This window comes from Hippopotamus amphibius, chromosome 7, assembly GCF_030028045.1.
Source record: "Hippopotamus amphibius kiboko isolate mHipAmp2 chromosome 7, mHipAmp2.hap2, whole genome shotgun sequence".
NCBI classification, from domain to species: Eukaryota; Metazoa; Chordata; class Mammalia; order Artiodactyla; family Hippopotamidae; genus Hippopotamus; species Hippopotamus amphibius.
The window spans coordinates 46,963,101-46,988,428 of record NC_080192.1 but is presented as its reverse complement, the minus strand read 5'-3'; the positions used below and the strand labels follow the sequence as shown (position 1 = coordinate 46,988,428).

General features: G+C 35.3%; 1 protein-coding gene across 7 annotated transcripts in view; it reads left to right on the top strand.

Annotated features, from left to right (window-relative positions):
- RAB3IP (RAB3A interacting protein) overlaps positions 1 to 17,986 on the top strand; it is a 48,294-nt gene extending 30,308 nt beyond the window's left edge. For 4 of the 7 annotated variants that reach the window (XM_057742195.1, XM_057742194.1, XM_057742196.1 and 1 more), the window contains exons 5-11: positions 5,340 to 5,417; positions 6,069 to 6,272; positions 9,360 to 9,488; positions 10,712 to 10,824; positions 14,185 to 14,284; positions 14,370 to 14,439; positions 17,631 to 17,986. In XM_057742195.1, coding sequence (XP_057598178.1) covers positions 5,340 to 5,417; positions 6,069 to 6,272; positions 9,360 to 9,488; positions 10,712 to 10,824; positions 14,185 to 14,284; positions 14,370 to 14,439; positions 17,631 to 17,713 — 777 coding nt within the window. In that variant the 3' untranslated portion in view covers positions 17,714 to 17,986. The other 3 variants (XM_057742199.1, XM_057742198.1, XM_057742197.1) reach the window with 3 other exon arrangements.
- The last annotated feature ends 7,342 nt before the right edge of the window (positions 17,987 to 25,328 follow it).

The following is a 25,328-nucleotide window of genomic DNA, read 5'->3' as shown; positions in this document are numbered from 1 at the left end:
GTATTAGTCAGGGTTTTCCAAGAAATGAAACCAATAGGATGTGTGTATATACGTATATATACATTTACATATATGTAGAAAGAGACTTATGTAAGGAATTGACTCAAGCAGTTATGGAGGTTGGCAGGTCCCAGAAACTAGAGGATGAGTTGGTAGGCTGGAGACCCAGGAGAGATGATGGTGTAGTTCCAGTCTGAGTCCAAAGGCCAGAGAGCCAGCAGAGCTAATTGTGTAGTTTTAGTTTCTAGTCCAAAGGCTGATAGACTTGAGATCAAGGAGGAGCTAATGTTTCAATTTGAGTCTGAAGGCAGGAAGGATTCTGTCTTACTCTTTGGGAATGAGCCTTTTTGTTCTAACAGGCCTTTAGCTAATTGGATGAGCCTCACCCACTTTATGGAGGGCAGTCTGCTTTACCTAGTTTACCGATTCAGATGTTAGTCTCATCCAGAAGCATCTTCATTGACACATCCAGAATGTTTGACTGAAATATCTGGGCACCCGTGGCCTAGTCAAGTTGACACACAAATTAACCATCACACTTGACTTTGCCCCCAAAATTCTAGTAATACTCCCTCATCATCTTGACAACTTTTAAATGTCCTTGTGGAGGGTGGGGAGAGGATATTGTTTCCTTGGTTAAGAACCACTGCCTAGGGTGCCTCGTTTAGGTTATAAGACTTTTAGCCTTCAGAAGTGCTTTATTAAAAACATGGATGTGTTACTAGAATGACTTGTGTCATTATCACTTTACCAGTATTTTCTTTTTTTCCCTAAGAATTTGTTCTTAAAAATTTTAATGTAAAAAAAAATTTTAGGGGAAAAATTCTTCACCTTTTGTTATTTTTGTACATGCAGAATCTTTTTTAGTTTTAGGTATGCTTATTTGCTTACGTAGTTGTAATCCTAATATATTTTGTACTTTAAATAACATCTTTTCATGCTGCTACATACTCAGTGTAATGATAACCATAATCTATCATGTGTATATTCCACACTTTTTATCGTTACAGGTAATTGTGTGAAGATTATTTTCAGACGTGGGCTTTCCATGCCCCTCTGCTTCACACCCCTTTGCCCTCACCCCTGTCTTTTTGGGGGGTCATTTTCTCTCATGGACATTTAAAAACTAACTTATTTTCTTGTTTAGTTAGCTAGTTGTCAGAGAAGAGAAGAAGATAAATTTGAACACAGAGGTAGTGGGAAGTTAAAGATCTAGAACAGGGGCTATGTAACTTGTTACATTTTATATGTAGAAGGAGTGTACAGAAACATAAGACTTTTCTTCCAGTAATATCTGGTTAGGAGACATATTTATAGCATATGGATAGTAGATAAGAGAACTGATACATTGTGCTACTTATGTTAATTTTGATTTCCTATCTGCCTGCCCTTTGTTTTAGCCCTGCTTAGTTCCTTCTGCTCATCTGCACTTACATGTACATTTTGTTAGATGAAGTAGAACAAACTTTTCCCTCTCTATAGCAGGATGTGAAGTACCAGAAATGCAATTTGTGCAATGAATGAGAAAGTTATCTTAAAAACATAGTTTTTGGGTCCCTAAATTATCTCCTACTTAAGAATGGCTAATAGCCTTAACTGTGTATACTTTCTGGGAAAGAAACTACACTGATTAAAGATGATTTCAGTAATGAAGAAAATTGTATTCAAACCAATTACTTATGAATTTGGAAAAAAAGTGCAGAAAGTTTTTCTTTGGTCTTAATTGTGCTGTCATGATTTCAGTTTTCCATTGTCTTATGAAAAGATGTTTTTTGCTTACATTTAATGTGTGTATAGTGTTTTTTAAGAATTAAAGATTATTTTGAATAAACTCAATTTGTACAATTTTGGTAAACTTGTAAACTCAGATTAGGAATTTATTATGTATGATGAATAACCTTGAATATAATTTATACTTTGTATTTAGCAAAGTTGAGTCTTAAATGTATTAAATACAAGATTCTAAAGTTATGTATGTGTGTGTGTATATATATATATTTTTTCTTCTAGTATTTTAGATTTTGAGATAATGTAAAATATAAAACGAAGTTGGTTGAAAGAATGCTTTACAAAATAGTCTACATTTAACATGGGAAAAAAAGGTGTAGTCTTAAGATGTTTTTATATTTTTTCAGCCAGTTTTGGTAAATGTCTGTGATATGCTTAGTTTTCTCTCAACAGTGCTATAAGGCACATGTAGTACAAATTATTATTTTGTCTGTGAAGAAAATGAGGCATGGTTAGAGTAAGGAGCAAAGTTGGGACTCATAAATTCATGACCTTGATCTTACTTTACGTGCTATGAAAGTCATAAATGGAACTTCTGTTTGTCTCAAGCCACAGAGACAAATTTGAGCATGGACCTTCATTATGAGAAAGGTGCCTACTATTTATTGAGAGTTCCCTACATACTAGACACTGTTCTAAGAACATATATATTTATAAATTATGCACATACACTAACATACATAATAATGTTACATACGTTATAAAACAAATGTTTTGAAAAGAGTGAGATAATAAAAATGCTTAAATTTTTTATAATAGTACGAAAATATTTTATTCTCACTAAAACGTATTGTGTGTGTGTATATTTATTTAGTGAGAGCAGCGTGATTGAATATGTTATCTTGTTTTTGAAATCTTGCTTTAAATGTATGATTCAGATGAAGATCTGGTCTAAATTCCATTTTTAAAATTTAGATGTAATGCTTCTGATAACTCACAGATATACTGCTCTGAAAGGAACAGGTACTTTTTTTCCTGTAATAAATCATTACAGTATACTGAATTTTCAGTCCCATTGCCAGTTACGTGAAGGTTTTTCCAGAACATTCTCTAGTGAATTTTTGTCTTCTCCAATACCAGCAAATTGTTTTTGCAAATTAATCAGAAGATGTTAAATAGACATTTTTTTTAAAAAAAAGAAAATTCCCTTCATTTGAATCACTGCTAACCAGATAGGAAAAGATTCTGTTTTCATAGTTTGTAAGTGTATAGACCTGAATGTTTGTATAGGTCAGAGGTCTGCAACCTACAGCCTGCAGGGCACAACTGGCCTATATATACTTTTGTGCAACCTAATGAGACAAGATTGGTTTTTACGTTTTCAGATAGTAAGAGGAGAGAAAAAAATCAAAAGAGGAATGTTTTGTGACATATGAAAACTATATGAAGCTCATATTTCCATGCCCATGACTTTTTATTGGAATGGCCACACTCATTGTTTTATTGTCTGTGGCTGCTTTCACACTGCAGCAGCAGAGTTGAGTAGTTACAGCAGAGACCAATGGCGTACAGAGCCCAAACTACTTGCTATCTGGTCTTTCTAGAAAGTTTGCTGACTTCTTGTATAGATGATACTTCTGTCATTTTTCAGTTTCAGAATGACACAGTGATAGCAAAGTTTTCAAACTTTTTTTGAATGTGTCTTTTGATGCCTTTTGTGAATTTGTAAAATCCTATGAATTATCATTTTAGATACCGCTGCTGCCTCATTCTAGCTCTTTTCTCTTTCCTTTTTGGACTCCAATTACATGTATGTTATACCTTTTCAATATATGCCTTATATCTCTAGGGAGACAAGTCACCCCAAATCCCAGCTCACTTTCCTGGGTTTACCTGTTCTCCTGGGTCTTGGTCCCCTGATTCTTCACTATTTTGTTAGCTCTCTGATGCCTTCAAACACAGTAAAAATATATGTCCCGCTTTTAAAATTGTTCTCTGTAGGACGTTTGTTCCAAATTGCATAGTCCACTGTTAATGAAACCAGAGTCCATTTCCAAACATTTAAACAAATATTCTCTCCATAGCACAAGTTACTTCTGCATTCATAGTTTAAATGTCACTTATCTTGAAGGATGATTAGATATGTTTATTATTTTGAAACTAACCTGTCAAATAGTGTTTTATTGACAGCAACTTACCACAGAAAAATCTAGCACATCTGAAACATTTGTTATTTTTAAAAGAAGAATGCTTACCTTATTATTAAATTTGATAGCTCTTACAGACTTTGACACAGGATAACCAGCATAATCGTGCATGGAATGTTCTCACAGTTAATCTCATTATAAAGCATTGATAGTAAAGCTTCTCTTATTTAAAATAATATAATCTGTAAACTCACATTCATGGGCACATACAAGCTGCGATTCATTACAATACTCTAAGAGCAGATGGACAGATGGGAGTGTCACCATGGAGCTCTGGTGTGGAGAACTTCTGCTCTTCCCTGAACAGTCAACAGACCTAGTGAGGGTTCTCTTGTCAAACCATTAAATATCTTTGAAGCTGATTTCCTTCCTTTCTCCTTCCCTCACTTCCTTCCTTCTCATGGACTGTAAATTGAAGTTCTAAAATATATGCTCTGACATCCTGGGGGATTATCTTGAGCACCTGTATACTGTTCCAGTTCATTCTTATTCTTTATAGGGATTATTCCATACAACATAGTAAGCCTTTTAAAATACAAATAAGATCATGGGTCATTCTCTTCCATAAAAACCGTAAGTTTTTGTATTGGATTTAGAATAAAATCCAGAATTTGTACTCAGATATTTTGATTTTTAGAATGTGATCAGAATGTAAGCTCCTTGAGAGCAGCGACCTTGTCTCTTTTCCCAGTGTATTATCAGCACCTGGAACAGTACCTCTTAAAGAGATGTCATACATAAATGTTTGATGAATAAATGATATATGAATAAAGGGGAATTAAATATCTAGAGTTTCATATTTGTGGTACTAAAAATTTAAGATCTTATTAAAGGGTAAAACTGATTTGCCTTTTTAGATTGCTCTGCACAAAATTGTCATTTAATATCATTTTGTGAATATTTTTTATTGCAAGCACTAAGACTTCTCAGCTGTTATTCCTATAAACTGCAGCATTGCTGATGTGTTAATATTTTTACTTGTCCCTTCTGTATGTCTTTGCTATGAGTAGTAATATGAATGAATAGTGTCTCATATATGTGTATATATATATATATAGACCGTATTATAAAAACCTGACTGTAAAAAAGTTGCATTTGACATGTGAGTCATGTATTTTCCTTTCATCACATTTGCAGTCCTTACACAAGCATTGATCAGAATGATCATACTCAACTTGGCTGCTTCAGTGGTAATAGATACTAAAAGAAGGTACTTATTCCTTATTCCTAATAGCTGGTCTGTCTGATGACAACTGCTGTTTCAGCAGTTGATGTTGAATACTTGATTTTAGGCAAAATTTTTGTTAGTGTATCTTTGCCTCAATCATAGACACCTGGTGAAAGATTTTTGAAAACAATTGCTAAATACTTTGTTTCCAGAATTTGAGATGTTAACTTTTTCAGGAAGCTCATAAGATGGTGAGAGAAGCAAATGTCAAGCAGGCAACAGCAGAAAAACAGCTAAAAGAAGCACAAGGAAAAGTAAGTTTTTGCTGCTTTTAATAGTATAAAATGTAAAGAAATTAGTGATTACTATTTTAAAAGTATCTTAACATTTATTGGATTTGTTCTGATTATAAAAGTAGATTTAGAAGATTTTTAAAGCTATTGGAAACTATAAAGAAAAAAATAGCTACTACATAGATAATAGTGAACATCTGGTGTTCATTTATATTAGAAGCAAGTGATTTAAAGGCTTGTGAATCACACATATTATCAAAAGGATTATGTAATCACATTTTAAAGTTAATATTTATTTTCTTAATTCACTAAAAAAAGCCACTGAAATGTTACTAGATTTTACTGTTGAATGAACTGCAACTAATAATAAGCTTTTGTTTTAGTATATTTTGAAGATTTTGAAAATTCATATAAGTGAAATGTTAGACATTTTGATAATTTAAAAAATTGTGAATAGTAGCTAAATCCAGACTATATGGAAACATCAAAAAAACTTGGTTTAAAAAAAAAACCTTCAAAAAAACCATTTGGTTTTACTTTCCTTTTATGACTCCACAGGAAATACAAATTAAACTTCTGTTTCATCTTTGAGAGTAACCAAATTGCTAACATTTAGCTGCATCTGTCATAAAACATATTCAGTGTATGCCACTGTGTTGGTTTTTTTTCGAGATTGATGTACTTCAAGCTGAAGTAGCTGCATTGAAGACACTTGTATTGTCCAGTTCTCCAACATCACCTACACAAGAGCCTCTGCCAGGTGGAAAAACACATTTTAAAAAGGGGCATACAAGAAATAAAAGTACAAGCAGTGCTATGAGTGGCAGTCATCAGGACCTCAGTGTGATACAGCCAATTGTAAAAGACTGCAAAGAGGTAACTCGTCCAGGACTGTCCCCTTGACTCTGTTGGTACTTATTAATTCTCATCACTGAGGTGTTGGTTATGATTTTTGCCAGCAAAATTTTTAGTACAGAATATTCAATATTAAGATGGGGGAGGCTTTATCTAGAGCTGGCTGCTTTCAGGGACTCTTCAGTTCCCTTCTCTACCTGGCTGACCTTGGAGTACCTGCTGGAAACTTGGTAAGTTTCTTAATCTCAATATTTCATTTAGGGAGCAAACTGTTATGTGTTGTATAAAGAAGAGTGGGTGGCTTTAATGATTTGGTTAGTCAAAATTTATTGCTCTAGTGCTCTAGCAAAATATGAATATAAGAAATGTGTGAAAATATTTAGGTGATTTTCTTGAAGAATGGTGGATTACTTTTACTTAAATTCTGGGAGAAGCAGAATTTTATATTGGTAAGGTAGTCCTAGAGTTAACTCAGATAATTAAACAACAAAAAATACAACTATTGGTAGCTTTATCATTTTAAAAGATATGTTATAAAGATAACTGAGATAATGTGGAAGTATTTTGAGCTGCTTTGAGTAAAATTGTATAATTGTAAAATATTTTTTATTTACATCTGATGAGAAAACATTTCCAAGCAGATTGATCACTAATTAATGAGCAGCCTTCTCCCATTTTTTCTTAAAAGCTGTATTTTACATCATCAAGTTCAAGTCCATCATTAAATCTTTAAGAAGCTGTGTGTGCTTGTTCAGATTTTTGCATGAAAGCCAGGAGTTTATTAAATTGAATAACCAAGTTTCTTACTTATTTTAATTGAATTGCATTTTTAGTTATTAATAAAAAAGATGCTAGTGAGAGAGAAGTTCAGTAGTTGAAATCTGAATGTGACAAAATCTAAAATTCACATTGGTTTCTATTTAAGAAACTTTTACAACTTTAATTCTGATTTCTTTCCATTTAGGTAGCATTTTTAATTGCTTGGTACAACTTGTATTTTTGCTGTGGTTTCTCAGTGTGTGTAATTATGTACCTTTTATCCCCCTATTGTTTATACTAAGAGAAGTGTTTTCTCATGGAACATTTCAAAGTTTTGTTTTTAGTTTACAAAATTCCTTAAAATATGAATAGGCAGCATATAACTTTTTGCTTTCCAGATATATCCTGTTTTCTAATGTTTGTGAAAAAGTTGTCAAAAAGTTTTATTAGACAAAGGAGACACATAAATTTGACCTGTGTAAGTCTTAGAAAAAGATACAACAATTGGAAGGAAAATGGAACATGTCCATGTTTCTGCAGAAAGTGTAATGGGCGCATTTGGTCATGACACTTACAACATATCTTCGGAAAGCATTTAAAACACATGCATGCGTGCATGCACCTGTAATTAGGCAAGGCTTTGAGATCAAGTCACTCCGATGTGAACTTTTATTGGTTTTCTGCTCTGTAACCTTGGTCAAGTTATTTCATTTCTCTAAACCCTAGTCTCCTTATCTATAAATGGAGATTATAATATTTATCTTGCTCAGCTTTTAGGATTAAGTGTTTGTGAAGTGCTTACCCTAGTTCCTGACACAGAGTCAGCTCTTTAATAAATAAATTCCTGCCTTTAAGCTAGAATCTTTCCTTACCTACTTTGAGCTTTACATCCATCAAAGGGTAGCCTTTACAAGGAAGATGAATTTGAAAGTGTAAGTGTTACTTATCTGCTGATATTGTTATCCTTTTGCCTTTAGTTTTGATGCAAGGAATTTATGGATTGGGATGAAAAAACTCACATTGAGATTTTGCCATTATACAGCCTACAGGAAAGCCTGTAGGGAAGCTGGGATATAGTCGGCCCTTTGTTACTGACTGAGCTGTGCTGGAGGCCCTAGCTGCAGTCGGTGCTTCATTTGTAGTGTGTCCAGTGCTTCTGGACAGGAGTGGCTTAGAGCTGTGGGCGGGTGAGGGACACCACTGTGTTTGGGTGGCTGGGGGTGGGGGGGTGGCTTTGTATGTTGGCAGGTGGTGTTGAGCTGGGCTGAGGGAACCTGTAGAAAAGAATACTTGGGAAAATTTATTAAATTGGATGGGAAGAAAAGGAACAACTGGAAGAGTGAGTAGGAAGGTAGGTGCCAGCCTGGATTATTATTGATACAGTAGATATTTTGGCAATTCTTTTGGAAATGCCTTAAGGTAATAGCAGAACAATTGGTGTCACTTTTGACCCCAAACAAGGTTTCACAATTTAATCAGTCTCCGTTTATTCAATTAACTTTAATTAACTTGAGTCCAAGTTACTTTTTGATTATTTTCAAAAACAACTTATCTTTTATATTCAGAACAGTGTGCACTTATGTCTTAAGAGGAGCTCCAACATTGCTTTTTTTTTCTCTTTTTTGGGGGGATGAGGGGGATAATGGTAGTGTTCTTGGACACCATAGTGGATATATTGAAAATTGCCAGCTAGTCATTTGGGAGTTTGAATTGATTTTTAGAAAGAAAAATTGCTGCAGTGGACTATTAGCCATAAAAAAAGAATGAAATATTGCCATTTGTAGCAATATGGATGGACCTAGAGATTATCATATTGAGTGAAGTAAGTCAGAAATAGGAAGACAAATATGATATCACTTAAATGTGGAATCTAAGAAAAAGATACAAATGAATTTATTTACAAAACAGAAAGACTCACAGACATAGAAAACCAAACTTATGGTTACCAAAGGGGAAAGGATGCAAGGAGGGATAAACTAGGAGTATGGGATTAACAGACATACACTACTATATATAAAATAAACAATAAGAATTTACTGTATAGCACAGGGAACTATATTCAATATCTTGTAATAACCTATAATGGAAAAGAATCTTAAAAAAATATGTATGTATAACTGAATCACTTTGCTACACACCTGAAACTAATGCAATATTGTAAATCAACTATACTTCAATTAAAAAAAAGAAAAATTGCTACCATATGTTATAACTAATCAAGAATGTTTCAATTATTATTTTAAATAAAGAGTATTTCTTTTCCAGTAATATTTAAACTAGGTTTTGGTTTTATGAAGTAATTTTATGTTTGTACTTTTTAAAAAGTTATTTTGTGTTTTCTTTTGTCAGGCTGACTTATCCCTGTATAATGAATTCAGATCTTGGAAGGATGAGCCCACAATGGACAGAACATGTCCTTTCTTAGACAAAATCTATCAGGAAGATATCTTTCCATGTTTAACTTTCTCCAAAAGTGAGGTAATTAAAAAAAATTTTAATAGAAATACATTAGAGTTATTCCTATACTTTTTACTGTCAAGTTACATATTTTAATATCTTACATAAATAAGTTATAAAGTGTCATATTTTACCATTTTTTCCATTCCATATTAGGATCATAATAATTTCTTGGTGTTCGCTTACTGAACCTCTTTCCTTATTTGAGCAAGGATCACTTACACTGCAGTGTATGTTGCATTGGAGTGAAATATTAAATATGTAAGGGGCTAGGGCTTATTTCTTAATTTTTAGTCCAAGGTTCAGTGCAAGGGAAGTTCTATACACTCTAAGGTGTTTGTTGGGTTTATCTGTACATGATTTAAAAAAAGTCCTATATTGTGTCTTCATCTTTAAAACGGGAAAAAAATGCCTTCCTTGCCTGTGTCACAGGATTGTTAAGATAAAATGAGGTGAATTAAGTAGATAGAGAAACTTTAAAAAGATACTGCAAGGCACTATAAAATGTAAGGTCATAATTTTAATTTGTTCTTACACATGGAAGGTTTGTTAAAAGTTAATTGTAAGAGTGTTATATAAAATCTTTAGAGGATTTAATTATAACACTACTTGTAAGGAAAAGTTTAGATGAACAGTAAAATGCTTTTGACATGTAGATACGTTAGTTATTGTGGCTCTGGGCCTAGTTTCAGATAGACTGTTCAGTATGAGTAATCTTGCCAGATTGAAGTAGTTTGCCTATTTCATCAGTTGTTTATCAGTTACTACTATCTCCATCTGGGCATTTAATGTTTGATAATTCAGTTAAATTCTTTTGTAGGCTCTTGTGCACATAAATACATGATCAGTAAAAAAATATAGTTATAATTAACATATATTGCTGGGGTGTGAATAACCAATATTAAAAAATAATGCATAAATTTAGCAAAATAAAGTTTAGGATATTCATTTTGAAGTGACATTACCAGTGGATGTTAATTGTGGGTAAGGGATCGTCTGGAATTAATGTCTTTAATCTCCTTCGAGATAATGAGAAAAGTTGTTTAGCTATAACTGAATTGCCTTTCATAACAATGTTTGAATTTTAAAAGAATTCAAACCAAGATTAAGTGGTTTCTTTCTTTTTCATTAGCCTAAGACAAATCTAGTGGACCTTGGGAGAAAATAATTTTTAAAAATCAGCTTACTGTAGGATAAATGCTTACTGCCAGCCTAGCATCTAATACTTATTTGTTTTTTTAAAGTTGGCTTCGGCTGTTCTGGAGGCTGTGGAAAACAATACTCTAAGCATTGAACCACTGGGATTACAACCTGTTCGATTTGTGAAAGCATCTGCAGTTGAATGTGGAGGACCAAAGTATGTTTTCAAAACCATGTCTTATAGAAGATACTCAGTTTTTAAAATTTTATGTGTTGTAGTTATTTAATTTTTTCTGGCTTTAAATGTGGTTAAATCTCTTTGTCAGTTTTCTATTTAAAGTCTGTGCAGCTCAAAGACCAATCCCCAGGCAGTGGGGGATTTAAAGTTTGGCATCAGTGGAGAGCCCTTTTAATTACAAACCTGTATGTGGGATCCATGTAGATCAGGTGTTAGAAACTTTTTTTAAAAACCACATGTTGTAATCCATTAGTTGATTATGAAATCTCCTTAGTGGGTCATAAGCAGAATTTTTGTTTGTTGAACTTATATGTATAGCTATGTGTTCTGGGCTTATGTGCAAAATATTTCTTTTTGAGGGTTGCCATCAAAAATAGTTTGAGAAGACAAGTGAGTTAGACCAAGTCTTAGCATGAAAACAGGGTAGCAAAAGACTTGGTTAGTCCTCTCCTTTAATACTCTCATTATAAAACTTTCTCACTTCGGTAAATAGACAGTTCTGTCTTCCATATGTGAGAGATGTTTGGCAGTGGTATACCTTCGAGGGTGACTCCCACAGGCTTTTTTCCAACCAGTCCTGGGAGGAGGAAAGACTGAAACCAACAGTACGTAAAATGTTTGGCACAGCTGTTTAAAAAGTGACTTTGAAAGATTTTGAGGAAGCTGCTTAGTTGGTGGCAAAGAACTAGATCAATATAGAGGACTGAAGAGCCCAAGAGAGCTCATAGCAAGCAGCAATTGAATCCCATCAGGCCATTTTGAAGGCAGAAGAGGAAACGGCTGGTTGAGATTCACTACTAGGTCTGTTTAAGCCAGTTGTAGAAGTTGTATGGTTCTTCTTGTTTCCTGTTATGCACGTTACACTCTCAGCAGGATCATGCAGTGTTGGTATTTGGGTAACTTAGTCCTGTATTTGCTCTGTGAGCCACACGTCCACCCAGAGCTGTGTTCTGTTTTACACTCCCCCAGACCACGCCTGTAGTGTGGTGGCCTCTGAGTTTTGGGGAAGAGATTTACATTCCTAAATTCTATCCTTCAACGAACACTTGGGTATTTTTATCCTGCTCATTAATGATAGCAGTTTTTGTACTTTTAAGTTCTGTGTTATACCTTATTGTAAATATAGTTTTTATTGTAGGATTTTAAATTTATGCTTGTATTATATATCACACATATTAAACATGTGCAGATAGCATCAAATGGTAACAAATGAGAATCTTAAAGTAGATTTTTACAGATTAGATTTAGGGAACAGTTTATATTGTGAAGGATATTATTGTGCTTGTGGGAATGGGGCCAGAAACCAAAGTTTGTAGTGCATATTGTGTGGCGAAAACTAAAAGAAGACTTTGTCCTCTTTTGTGAAACATGAAGTACGGCTCTTGTGGATGAGATTATCCAGAAATCACTAAACGAATGGCACAGCGCTCTAGGAATTTTGTGGAAGGCAAGATCATTCCACTGGTGGTGATCAGGGACTATTCTCGGATGGAATTTGATTTGATCTGGGCTTTTGAAGCATGGGTGGAATTGGGGAGATAAAGAACAGATAAAGAAAACAGTGTATTCAGATGATGGTGAGTATATGGAGAGGGAAGATGTGGGGGAAAAGGAGTTAGAAGTGACTGATTAGAGGGATGATGTGAACTTTTGGAAATTAATAGGAAGGACTCTGGTTTTGGGAACAAGGTGATAGGTCTATATTTAGACATGCTGACATCCCCAAGTGAAAATTTGAATCATGGGACTACAGCTGTTAACGGCATACTGAGGTAGTATAGCATGTTAAAAAAACCATTGGAGTTAGAGGTCAGAAGACTTAGTGTTGAATCCTAGCTCAAATAAAAATATATTGGCTTTAGAAATGAGTTAACTTAAACACTTTTTTTGTTATTTTGAAAGTTGATACTTAAAACCACTTTACCTGAACCCTTTCAAAATTAGAAAAATAGTAGACAAATAGGTATACGTCTGCTTCCAGAAGAGTAGTGTAAAGGTGATTTTTATTGGTTCGGTTACTTTTTCTCTTGTGTAAATTATATTTAAAATAGCATAGTTCTGAGGACTTTTAACACTTGTGCCTTAAATTTCTTGATTGTCTATCCCCCCTAAGCTGGTAGTTAGTGCTTTTAAATGTTGTTATAGATCATTAAAAGAATTTTCTAATAGAGGAACAATGAGGTGAAGTCTCTTTGAAAAGGTAAGAATTCTTTTGTGATTTGAATGGCCACTTCCAAAATTACCCTCTTTTAAATACACGTTCTCCATGTGTTTGCTTAATACGGAAGCACATTTGTATCATATTTCTGGTAAGTACAGCTGAAAATTAATGTTCATTTAATGTACTTTTCTTTATTATATAATTTGTAATGTCCTATAAAATACTCTTGGCCACTTTATTGTACTTAGAGCTGCACTGATTTTGCATTGACAAGGAGTGGTAGCTATCTTCAGTCAAGCTTCTAATTTAGGTGGGTGACAACTGGGCTGCTGTGAGTCCAACTTGATCCTTTTGAGAAGTGGAACGACAGGTGGCCTGTCACTTAACCAGTAGTCATTGAATGTCTGCTGTGTGCCAGGCACATGCTTGGTGCCAGGCACTTAAAGATGAATAAAATACATTCACTGCTCTCAAAAGCCATTTAAGGGGGACTTCCCTGGCGGTCTAGTGGTTAAGACTCCACACTTCCATTGTAGGGGGCTCGGGTTCAATCCCTGCTTGGGGAACTAAAATTCCACATGCCACACAGCGTGGCAGAAAAAAAAAGAGGCTTTTAGCCTAATCCCAGCCAGGAAGCCTTCATACCAAATTTTACATGTTGTAGTATGCAAAGAGAAAGGTTGGTATGTCTAAATGTAGTGTACCCTTTGTGTAATTGTTAAGATTCAGTGTATTTGTAAGGTAGCTTATTCCTTTGTATTTCTCAGGCCACGTTAAACGCATATATAGCAACCCAACACACCAAAAGGTATCCCATCTGGAAACTATTATCCTGCAAGCTGTCAATAACATGTTTTGAGACTTAAACAGTCACTTTTAAGTTTTCTTCAGCTGAGAGAGAAGTTGAAGTCCCAGTGGAAAGCTGAGAGCTGCCCTGCAGCTGATAACTCATTTGTACATTTGCCCCAAGGTAGGACATACATTAAAACATTTAGCTTCTGTTTCTAGCACCATGCTTAATGCTATATGCCTGCATCATTACAGCCCAGTATCACAAAGTGCCTGGTACACGGTCAGTTCTCAAATATTAGTTGTCTTAATGAATATACAACTTTTCCAAAAGGTAGGGGCAAAATGCTTTTAACTGAAAAACACTAAAATTTATCCTTATTTTACAGAAAATGTGCTCTCACAGGTCAGAGTAAGTCCTGTAAACACAGAATTAAATTAGGGGACTCAAGCAACTATTATTATATTTCTCCTTTTTGCAGATACAGGGTAAGTAACTTAACCACGAATTTTAATAAAGCTCGCTTCGATTAAGATATTTGACTGTTTAACGTTTTTTTTCTTTTTGGCCTAGATCACTTCTGTATGTAACTTTTTCACATACATTCGATATATTCAGCAGGGACTTGTGAAACAGCAGGATGGTGAGTGTTCTTAATTCATTATAAAATATTTGCATGACAGTTCAGTAAAAAGTATAGGATATAATAGTGATGTTCAAATAAGCCTAATTATTGGTACATTTATATAGATTCTTTTATAGGTCTAATAAAATATGTGAAGAATTTGGAAACAAATGCATCTTTTTAACATGTATTTATATTTAATCCTTATATTTGCCTCATTTTACTCTAATTTTGAGTTTTAAGCAGGATCAGTTTTCACTTTTAAGGGCTATTTGATAAACCAGATGGTAAATGTGAGAGGAATATAAAGCCCATTGAATTTACTCCTTAAGAAATAAAAATAAGCACGCTCTAGACATGGTCAGATTATTTTATTTTACTTTATTTTTATTTATTTTTGTTTTTATTTTTAATTTAATTTAATTTTGAAATGATTTTTAATAGATTTGATCCTGACCAGGGATCAAACCTGTGCTCCCTGTGGTGGAAGCTTGGAGTCCTAACCACTGGACTGCCAGGGAGTTCCCCAGATTTATTTTAATTAGTGAAACCCACAAGGCACTAACAATAAATTTTTTTCTGTATATTCTACTTTAACATGTGAGTTAATAAAGCAGTCCTGAGGGTAATTCTCAATGGAATAAAGATTACTGTGTTCTAAATCAGCAGAAACATGTGGATGATATATCCAGGAGAGTCACTCCATGACTATTTTTCTGTTTTTTAAATAACTTAATCATGTACTTTTTAAAAAAAAAACTTTATTTATTTATTGGCTGCGTTGGGTCTTCATTGCTGCACACGGGCTTTCTCTAGTTGTGGCAAGCGGGGGCTACTCTTTGTTGTGGTGCTCGGGCTCCTCATTGCCGTGGCTTCTGTTGTTGCAGAGCATGGGCTCTAGGCGCGTGGACTTCAGTAGTTGCGGCACATGGGCTCAATAGTTGTGGTGCACGGGTTTAGTTGCTCCGCGGCATGTGGGATCTTCCTGGAGCAGGGGTGAAAGCCATGTCGCCTGTATTGGCAGGTGGATTCATAACCACTGCGCCACCTAGGAAGCCCTCCATGACATTTTTTAATGCAGTCTTTCATGGCATTTTTATTGTAGTTTTTCATGATTATTTATGGTTTTATAGCTGAATGTCTTAAATACCAGGAATAGAAACTAATATGGCCTGACAGCTCCAAAGCAGTGTTCTGTTTTCTTTTGGCTTTGGTTTTGGTTTTTTTTTTAAATGCATATGATTGTTTTAAAACAGAAATAACAGATACTGGTCTAGGGACAAGTCCATATGCCAGCTTTGTATTTGAAGTTGTGGGAAATTTTCCTGTTTATATTTTTCTAGACACTGAAAATTTTCTTGTGCTTAAAAACTAGTAGAAGCCTACTATCTTTCTGTCATGTAAACCAGTGAATCTTAATTCTTTGGAAGAATTAGTCATGTTGCTCAAAACATTGTTTATTAGCATTTTCACGGTCTGGTGTGTTGAAAACAGTCATTTATTTATAATCCTATATAATTAGATTTTAATGCCTAAAAGAATAGGGGTGAAACCTGGCTCTAATTAATGTTGAATTTCAAAAGGCTGCAGAGCATAAAAGCAGTCTTTAAACTGTACACTACTTTTTATGACTTTAATAAAATTGAAATCTTTTTGAATATCTATTGGTAGATAATATGATTTAAGCTGGAAAACAGATGATTTGTGTTAAGTTGTCAAGCATATTTTTTCTCCTTGTTAAAAAAAATAAGTTTTTATAGGGAAAAATGAAAGGTACTCTACTTTGTGAAAATAGGAAGAAGGAGTCGTGAGTGATGGGGCAATGGTGATAAAAGCGATATCTTGTCTGGTTTCTCCTTACTCTTTTCACTTCACAGTGTTTGTTACACATTGTATACTGAGTGTGTTATAAATTATTAATTTTACAATCTGCTTATCATCTGTGTCTTATGCTTAAAAGGATTTAAGGCAGCTAAATAAAAAGCAAGGTTTCTCAGCCTTGGTACTATTATTATTTAAGCTGTATAATTCTTTGTTGTGGGAGGGTGTCTTGTGCATTGTAGGATGTTTAATAGTGAGCTTTACTCACTAGTTGCTAGTAATGAAAAATGTATTCAAACATTGCCCAGTGCACACCTGGGGACACAATCTCCCTGGTTGAGAACCACTGATCTAAATCAATCTAATCTGATTGTATGTCAGAGGGAGACCTTTTATTATCTAAAACATAGAGTCAACTTTTTCCCACTTATAGAGGGGACTTTCAATAGCAGAGATAATTGAAATGTATAGTTCATCCTCCACATTTACTTTTATGTATAACGGTGAGCCATACACAAAGTCTTTCCCTGTTATTACTCACAAAGAATGTTACTAAGTTCATGGACTGTCTCTGGTTTTCCTTTTTGTCCTGTTTACTCTGTTAGCTTTTTTTTTATAAATTTATTTATTTTATTGGCTGTGTTGGGTCTTCGTTGCTACACACGGGCTTTCTCTAGTTGTGGCGAGCGGGGGCTACTCTTCATTGTGGTGTGCGGGCTTCTCATTGCGGTGGCCTCTCTTGTTTCAGAGCACGGGCTCTAGGCACGTGGGCTTCAGTAGTCGCAGCACATGGGCTCAATAGTTGTAGCTCATGGGCTCTAGAGCGCAGGCTCAATAGTTGTGGCACACGGGCTTAGTTGCTCTGCGGCATATGGTACCTTCCTGGGGCAGGGATCGAACCTGTGTCCCCTGCACTGGCAGGCAGATTCTTACCCACTGCGCCACCTAGGAAGTTCCTACTCTGTTAGCTTTAATGAAAAGTGAAAAATGGCCAAGATATAGCAAACTATAGCAAGAACATCCAGAAGTTAGATAATAATAACTCTTGTGTAATTGAACATTGAGTGTCATTACTCAAAAAGGCAGCAGCATTGCTAATTACTCAGGACATCAAAACGTCTACCATCTTTTGTGCTAAAATGGTAGTCATTGATGTATCTAACAAATTGTGGCAAAATTGGTAAATATTGCTTATTTATTGATAAAACTGGGATGCTCACAAGTATGTGGAAGAGCTATTGTGAAATAGTGATAGAATGTCTAAGCATTAGGTAATTAGGAGATGCCCAATTGACATTTCAGCTAATCTTAAATTTTCAGTGAAACAGATTAAAAAGAATTAAGTTGATATTTTATTATTTACCTGTTTCTCTTTTCTGTTTGTACAGTTGATCAAATGTTTTGGGAAGTTATGCAGTTGAGAAAAGAGATGTCATTGGCAAAGCTGGGATATTTCAAAGAAGAACTCTGATGCTCTGCCTGGAGCCATGCATGAACCTTCCTGAAGACCTGGGGAATGGCTGAATATTTTTATGGTTACTTGATATTTATTTCCAAGGAGTGGGTCCAAGACTTTTTCTCTCTTTTGCAAATTACACTGAGAAGTACTGTGATTTCTTTTGAACTGACCTATGCTGTGTTTGCTTATTCTTTAGTTAAATACACTATGAAGAATTGCAGGTGTACTAGTGATTATAATTTATAGTTGCAAAAAAAAAGCTAAATAAATAAATGTTAGATTGAGTGTGTTTTGCTTTCTCTTCTAGCTCTGACATGGCCTATATGGTCAGCCGAATATATTGAATTGTAGTTTTCAAACTGCATAGCAGCCTGCGAAGGACAAGGAAGAAGGCTAAGTGGACAGGATCAGCTTCCTTCCCCCCCACTAGAATGACTCTATTTTTTGTCTGTTTTATACGTTAGAATTGAAAAAAAGATTTTATTTAAAGAGAGACTTCTTCTGAAAAGAAAGTTACTGTTCTAATTATTCTGTTCTCTGTAGTTTAAAGAATCCCTTTATTATGGTGATTAATTTAAATATATTAGAGGACAGTCACATTTTATCCTAGAGATACATTCTTGAGCATCTTGATGTAATGTATTTATACTTTGTGTATGTTGAGCACTGTAGTAATCATTGAAAGGGTATAAAGGTAAATTAGGAGTTTGATATTTGATCAGGGGAGTGGGAAGTGATGTGAGTTGAAAGAGTGATACTTGCAGAGAATACCCTGATCATAGAACCACTCAATCTTCAGGTTTCAGGTTGTAAAGTAGAAATTGTATGGAGAAACAGTTGATTAATATTATTTGTGAAAGTTAAGTAGTTTCATGGTAGAAATATAGTTAAATATAGAAAAGCAAAAAGAAGAAATGAGAAACCACTTTAGTCTCTCCATCTAGAGAAAGCTACTCAATTTTTTTGAAGAATGGACTTTCAGATATTTTCTACCTGTGTATGTACATTTCTGAAACAAGAAGTAGACTTTTTTTTTCTTTAAATATTCTACACATCTGGATCACTGTAAGGTTTTGATTATAGGATATTAACATAACTGTATTTGGAGATTAGGTTGTTTTAAATTTTTTTTCATGTCCTAATGCTGTGATAAGGATCCTTGTGTATACTTCTTTGAACATTATTGGCTTGTTTCCTTCATATAGATGGCTAGAAGTAAAATTGTTGGGTCAAGCAAGGTATATGTTTATTTTAAAATATTTGATCTGCATTGCCAAATTGCCCTCTGGAAAAGTTGAACCAATTTATATTCACAGCAGGCGTGTATGAGAGAACTGGTGTTCTGAAGATGGTATTGCTTTCAGTCCTGTCTCAAAGGTTTGGTGAACCTTACCTGTAGAAGATTCAGTCACCAGGATGGATGGGAAGCCCAGAGACAGTAGGATATTTGAGAAAGGTATGGCAGAAACCATCATTACCATGCCCAGCTCAAGAATATGAAATTGAACATGAGAAGAAATTTGAAACTAGAATTTTATGTCTTGGTAGTTATTTTAATGCAGGGGCATAATAAACATGCAGTCAGACTTTCAAAGCTTCAGAAGATTTTCCACACAAAGGTGCAAATTAAAAACACTTTGGGGGACTTCCCTGGCAGTCCAGTGGTTAAGACTCCATGCTCCCAATGCAGGGGGCAAGGGTTCGATCCCGGGTCAGGGAACTAGGATCCCACATATTGCATGGCATGGCCAATAAATAAACAAATTTTAAAAAAACCCACAGTTTTGGAGAAAATATTAAAATAAGGGAAACAAATCTAGGAGAGGAGAGAGAGAAGAAACAAATAGTATGATATGGAAAAAAAAAAAAAAGATCAGCTCACTAGTAAAAAGATAGATTGGATTAAGATATATGATACTAAACAAAGCATAAAGACATGGAAATGGTGGAATAAAAGAATGGAAAAAAAGATAGGAAAATACCAAAAGAAAGCTAGTGTAGTTATACTGTTATCAGACAAGGCAGATGATAGGGCAAAAACATTATTAGAATTAGAGATGAGTTCTACATGATACTAAAAATTGAGTTCACCAAGAAGACTTAATGAGAAAACAGAAATAATAGAAATGGAGAAATTTAAAAATACTGAAAGCTCACTAATATCAGAACGTACAAGGATACAGAGAAAGTGGTGCTTCAAGGAAAAGTTTATAGCTCTAAATACTTATTTATGTTTTTAAAATGAGCTGTGTCCAATTAAAGAAGTTATAGGAGAACAAGATGAAGGAGATAAGAGCACAAATAGAAAACAAGAATGCAATAGAGGATCATCAAAGCTAAGCTATTGAGTCTTTGAAAAGATGAACAAAATAGACAAAAATTTCTGGGAAGTTTATCCTGGAGAAAAAAAGAAAATGCACAAATAACCCATATTGGGGATGCAAAGACGTATGTCACTGCAGGTACTAACAAATGCATATTATGAACAACATGGCAATAAGTTTCAAAATTTAGGCAAAGGGAAAATTTCTAGAAAAACAAGTGTTTTATTTTGATTAAGAAGAAATCAGAAGCTTGAGCAGTACTACTCATATTAAAGGAAAGCACCTAGTTAGAAATCATCCCATGAAGAAAACTCTAGGCATAGATGGATTTACTCAACTTTAAAGAATGAGTATTCTAATCTTATATGAAGTTCTTCTGGAGAACAGAAGAAGTGCGTCTCCTACATCAAAAACCAATGTAACTATGATAGTAAAACCAGTTGAGGACGTTACAAGAAAGGAAGGTTGTAGGCCTGTTTTGTCATGAATATATATGCAAAGGCAAACTGCATGTAATATACTGAGCAAGTGGCGTTTATTCCAGGAATACAGAGATGGTATATTAGAACATGTATTAATATTTGCTGCATTTACAGAATAAAAGCGAAAAACCATCTGATCAACAGATAGAGAAAAACATTTGATAAAAATGCTTATTAGTAACTTTTAGTAATCTGTAGATGAGAGGGTACTTTTCAACTTGGTAAAGGATTTCTTCAAACATCCTATAATAAACATCATAAGGGGGGAAACATTAGAAACATTCTCTCTGAAATGGACAGTAGGATAAAGATGACCACTGTCCTCACTTTTATTCAAAACTGTATTATAAATGTTAGCCAGTGCCGCACAATGAGAAAAATGAAGGTATAGTGATTGGAAAGGAGAAAGTAAACTCATTATTTGCTTAGGATGTTATTATCTACATAGGAAATAAAAAAAAAACTTCCGTCAAATTATTAGTAAGGAGGCTAAATAAGGGATCAGTATGTAATTGTAAATTATACTTAACATACACCAATGTCAAACAATTAGAAAATAGAATTTTTAAGACCAAACAGTTGCAAACATACTTCTAAAGTGCTAAGTAATCTAACCAAAGATGTGCCAGACCTGTGTATAGAAAGTTATAAAACTTTACTGAAAGACAATAAGGACTAGTTTGATCTTATGTTCATGGATAGAAAGACAATGTAAGAGATGTTAATTCTGTCTAAGTTGATTTAGAGTTAGTGCATCTCCAAACTAAATCCCAGCATTTCTCCTTGAGTTGACAAAATGATTGAAATTTATGTAACACTGTAAAGGATGAAGAATGACCAAGGCACTTCTGAAGAAAAGGAGGAATAATTTATCCTGTGAGAAGGACTTCTTCTAAGGCTGAAGTACTTAAGAGTGTGACATGAGTGCAGAGATAGGCGAAATGGCCAGTGGAATCAAATAGAGAGCCCCAAAGCAGACCCATGCATAGGTATAAGTTTTGTATTGACAGAGAAGGCATGGTAGGTCAATGATAGAAAGGTATATTAAGTAGAGCCAACAACAAAAAAGAGGAAAATACAAAATTGGATCTCTTCCTCACACCATACACAAAACAACTCCAAGTGTCCTGAAACTTTAGAAATTTTGGTGTGGAAAATATAGTTAAAACTATAGGTGAAACATATTTCAAAAGTGTAGATGAATATCTTCCTGATCCTGCTTTAAGAAGAACTTAACTGGAAGCAAAAGAGACCATGAAAGATAAATAACTGTAAAAGAAATTAGTGCTGTGTTATAAATTCTTAATTTAGACATGTTAAAGCCAAATTACAGACTATAAGAAGAAATTTGCAAAACTCACAACCAAAACTAGGTTAGTGTTAGGAATATATACAGAAATTCTACAAGTCAACAAGAAAAAAACCTAACAGGAAAATGCACAAAGGACTGAAACGGGTCTTCCACAGAATTGGAAGTGCATATGGGCCAATAAACATATTAAGAGATTTTCATTTCTGTTACTTATCAGATTAACTAAGATTTCAGTGACATTTAAATTCATCCAACTGGCAAAAGTTAAAAAGATCAAGTTTTGAAGAGAATTTCAATCAATAGGATTACTCGTATATTGCTGATGGGAATGTCAATGTGTATCTACTACTGAAAAACCATTCATTTGAGGACACGGGGTGGGGGGGCGAAGGGGAAGCTGGGACTAAGAGAGAATAGCATTGACATACATACACTACCAAATGTAAAACAGATAGCTAGTGGGAGGCTGCTGTATAACACAGGCAGATCAACTTGATGATTGGTGATGACTTAGAGGACTGGGATAGGGAGGGTGGGAAGGAGTCGCGGGAGGGAGGGGATATGGGGATATATGTATAAATACAGCTGATTCACTGTTGTACAGCAGAAACTGGCACAACAGTATAAAGCAATTATACTCCAATAAAGAGCTAAAAAACAAACCATTCATTTGAGAAGTTGAACATTCGTAGCCCACAGCCTAGCAATTCTACTCTAGGCACATACTCAAGAGAAATACTTGCACAAAGTGCCCCAGAATACTTACATAATCATGTCCTGGAGAAAACCCAAATGTCCATCTACAGGAAGGTAAGTGTTGTGTGCTCACATGGAACATAGCAATGCAAATTGAATGGAAAAGTAAAACAGAAGGCACACATGGCATAATACTTTCTCATAAAGTTCATAAAACAATTGTTTAGGCGTCTATGTATATGAGACAAAACTATTAGTAAAAAACCACAAGATAGTAATAAACACAAAGTTCAGGGTGGGGTTACCTTTGGGTGAGGGGGAGGTGAGGGGAGAGAACTTGGAGCAGCAAACGTAGGAGCAAATCATTGTTAATGTTCTAGTCCCTGGATTGGATGATGGGTTCATTTGCCATTAAAAGTAAATGCATGAACAAATGAATTAATAGAATCATGCACAGACCATGATGGTGGTGGAGTGTTCTGAGCCAAGGATTGTGGTTAGTCCAATTATATGAACCTAATCCCAAAACCTAAAAGGGATACCAGGGCCTGCTGATGAATTGGAAGAAGGAAAGGAGAGAGAGAAATCGGTTCTGAATCTTAGGCTTTTGGCTTTAGCTATTGCTTTAATTTCTGGAGATAAGGAAATCTGGAATGGGCAAATTGTGCATGGTGGAGCAACAAGAATTTAGTGTTTGACACATTGTTTGAGATGCCCATTAAGCATCAAAGTGGGAATGTTAAATAGGTGTTGGGTATGTGAATACAAGTCTAAATTCAATGATAAGGTCAGGCCAGGAGATAAGTTTGGGAGTAGTTAGCCACGAGATCAGATGCGGGATTTAGGGGTACTTTGGAGTAGGAGAAGTATGGCACTGAGCCCTGAGCTACCCTGACAGGGAGAGGAAAAGCCTATGAAGAAGACTGACTACAGAGGAGGAGCTAGCTGGATGACAAGCCAGAGGAGAGGGACAAGTTAGTGTGCTGATTAATAATTGAGGTTCATGAGAGTATTTCTACACAGAATTTAATTGCCCTGATTACCAATTCTGAAAAAAGAGGGAAAGACTTTTTGATACATTTCTGTAAGTTCAGAGCTGGGGAGAGAGCCTGGCCCAATGGAGAGAACTCCGGATTGGGAGTTGCTCAGAAAACCTACATTCTGATCGAGGCTTGGTTCCCCAAAACCTAGGAGGTTAGGCAGGTGGCCACTCCTCTCTGGCCTCCTCCATAAATCTAGATCAAGCATTCTTCATGGTCTTTCCCAGCTCTGAAAACCCACAGCCTTTGATTAAGCATCTACACTGAAAGAACAAAGATTTGTTAAGTCCTGGAAAGAACTTGGAACTGCATACCTACCCACTTCCACCACCACCATGGGAATCCTGTGTGGTTTTATTTTGTGCACTCAGAGTCTAAAATGGGTCTGTTTTTATTCAGAAGTGTTTATTTTATTATTATTATTATTTTAAAGCTCTTTATTGGAATATAATTGCTTTACACTCTTGTGCCAGTTTTTGAGGTACAGCAAAGTGAATCAGCTGTATTTATACATATATCCCTATATCCCCTCCCTCCGTGACTCCCTCCCACCCTTCCTATCCTGGCCCTCTAAGTCATCAGCCATCATCAAGTTTATCTCCCTATGTTATGCAGCAACTTCCCACTAGCTATCTATTTTACATTTGGTAGTGTGCATATGTCTATGTCACTCTCTCACTTTGTCCCAGCTTCCCCTTCGCCCCCTCCCCCCAATCCCATGTCCTCAAGTAGAAGCTTTTATTTTCAAAGATTTTCCTTATTGTGCCTTTTCCTATAAGGCACAATGTTTAAAACAAAGAGAGACCAAAGCAGTATGAATTTGTATTTGTATTTAACATTTCTGCTAGAAAATAGGTTTTTTTTTTAATAAATTTATTTACTTACTTATTTATTTATTTATTGGCTGCGTTGGGTCTTTGTTGCTGTGCACGGGCTTTCTTTAGTTGCGGTGAGTGGAGGCTATTCTTCGTTGTGGTGCACGGGCTCCTCATTGCCGTGGCTTCTCTTGTTGCGGAGCACTGGCTCTAGGCGCGTGGGCTTTAATTGTTGCGGCACATGGGCTCAATAGTTGTGGTGCACGGGCTTAGTTGCTCTGAGGCATGTGGGGTCTTCCTGGAGCAGGGATGAAACCTGTGTCCCCTGCATTGGCAAGCGGATTCTTAACCGCTGCACCACCTAAGAAGACCTAGAGAATCGTTTTTTATTTTCCTCATGGGATGCAGTACCATCTTACTAGATGCTAAGTTTCTTGTCTTTGATACGTGAACAAATAAAGACCCAGTAGTATCTATAAATCTGTAGAACTTCTAGAAAGAGAATTCCTCCACACTAAATCCATTCATTCTTCATTCATCCACACATATTTGAGAGTCTTGTATGTGTCAGGAGCTGTTGTAGGTGTTAACATACAGCAGTGAGCAAGACAGGCAAGGTCCCAGTTCTCACGGAGCTCTCAGTTTAGTGAGAAATGGACAAAAAAGACAAATGTTAAAAGATGGGACATGTCCTCTCTATACAATTAAAATGGGAATGAATACTTCAGATTGGGTGGTAAGGAAAGGCCACATTTAGGACGTGACATTTTTAGGCGGGGCTCTGAGGAGATCCAGTCTTGAGAAGGGAGGAGAGTAGGGAAAGCGTTTTAAAGCTGGTGTAAACCCCCTGAGGAAGAAACATAAAAACGGCAAGGAGAGCCGTGCAGGTTGGTGGTAGGAAGAGTGGTAAGAGAAAATTGGAGGGCTAAGCAGGGTCCAACCATGTAAGTCATGGTTG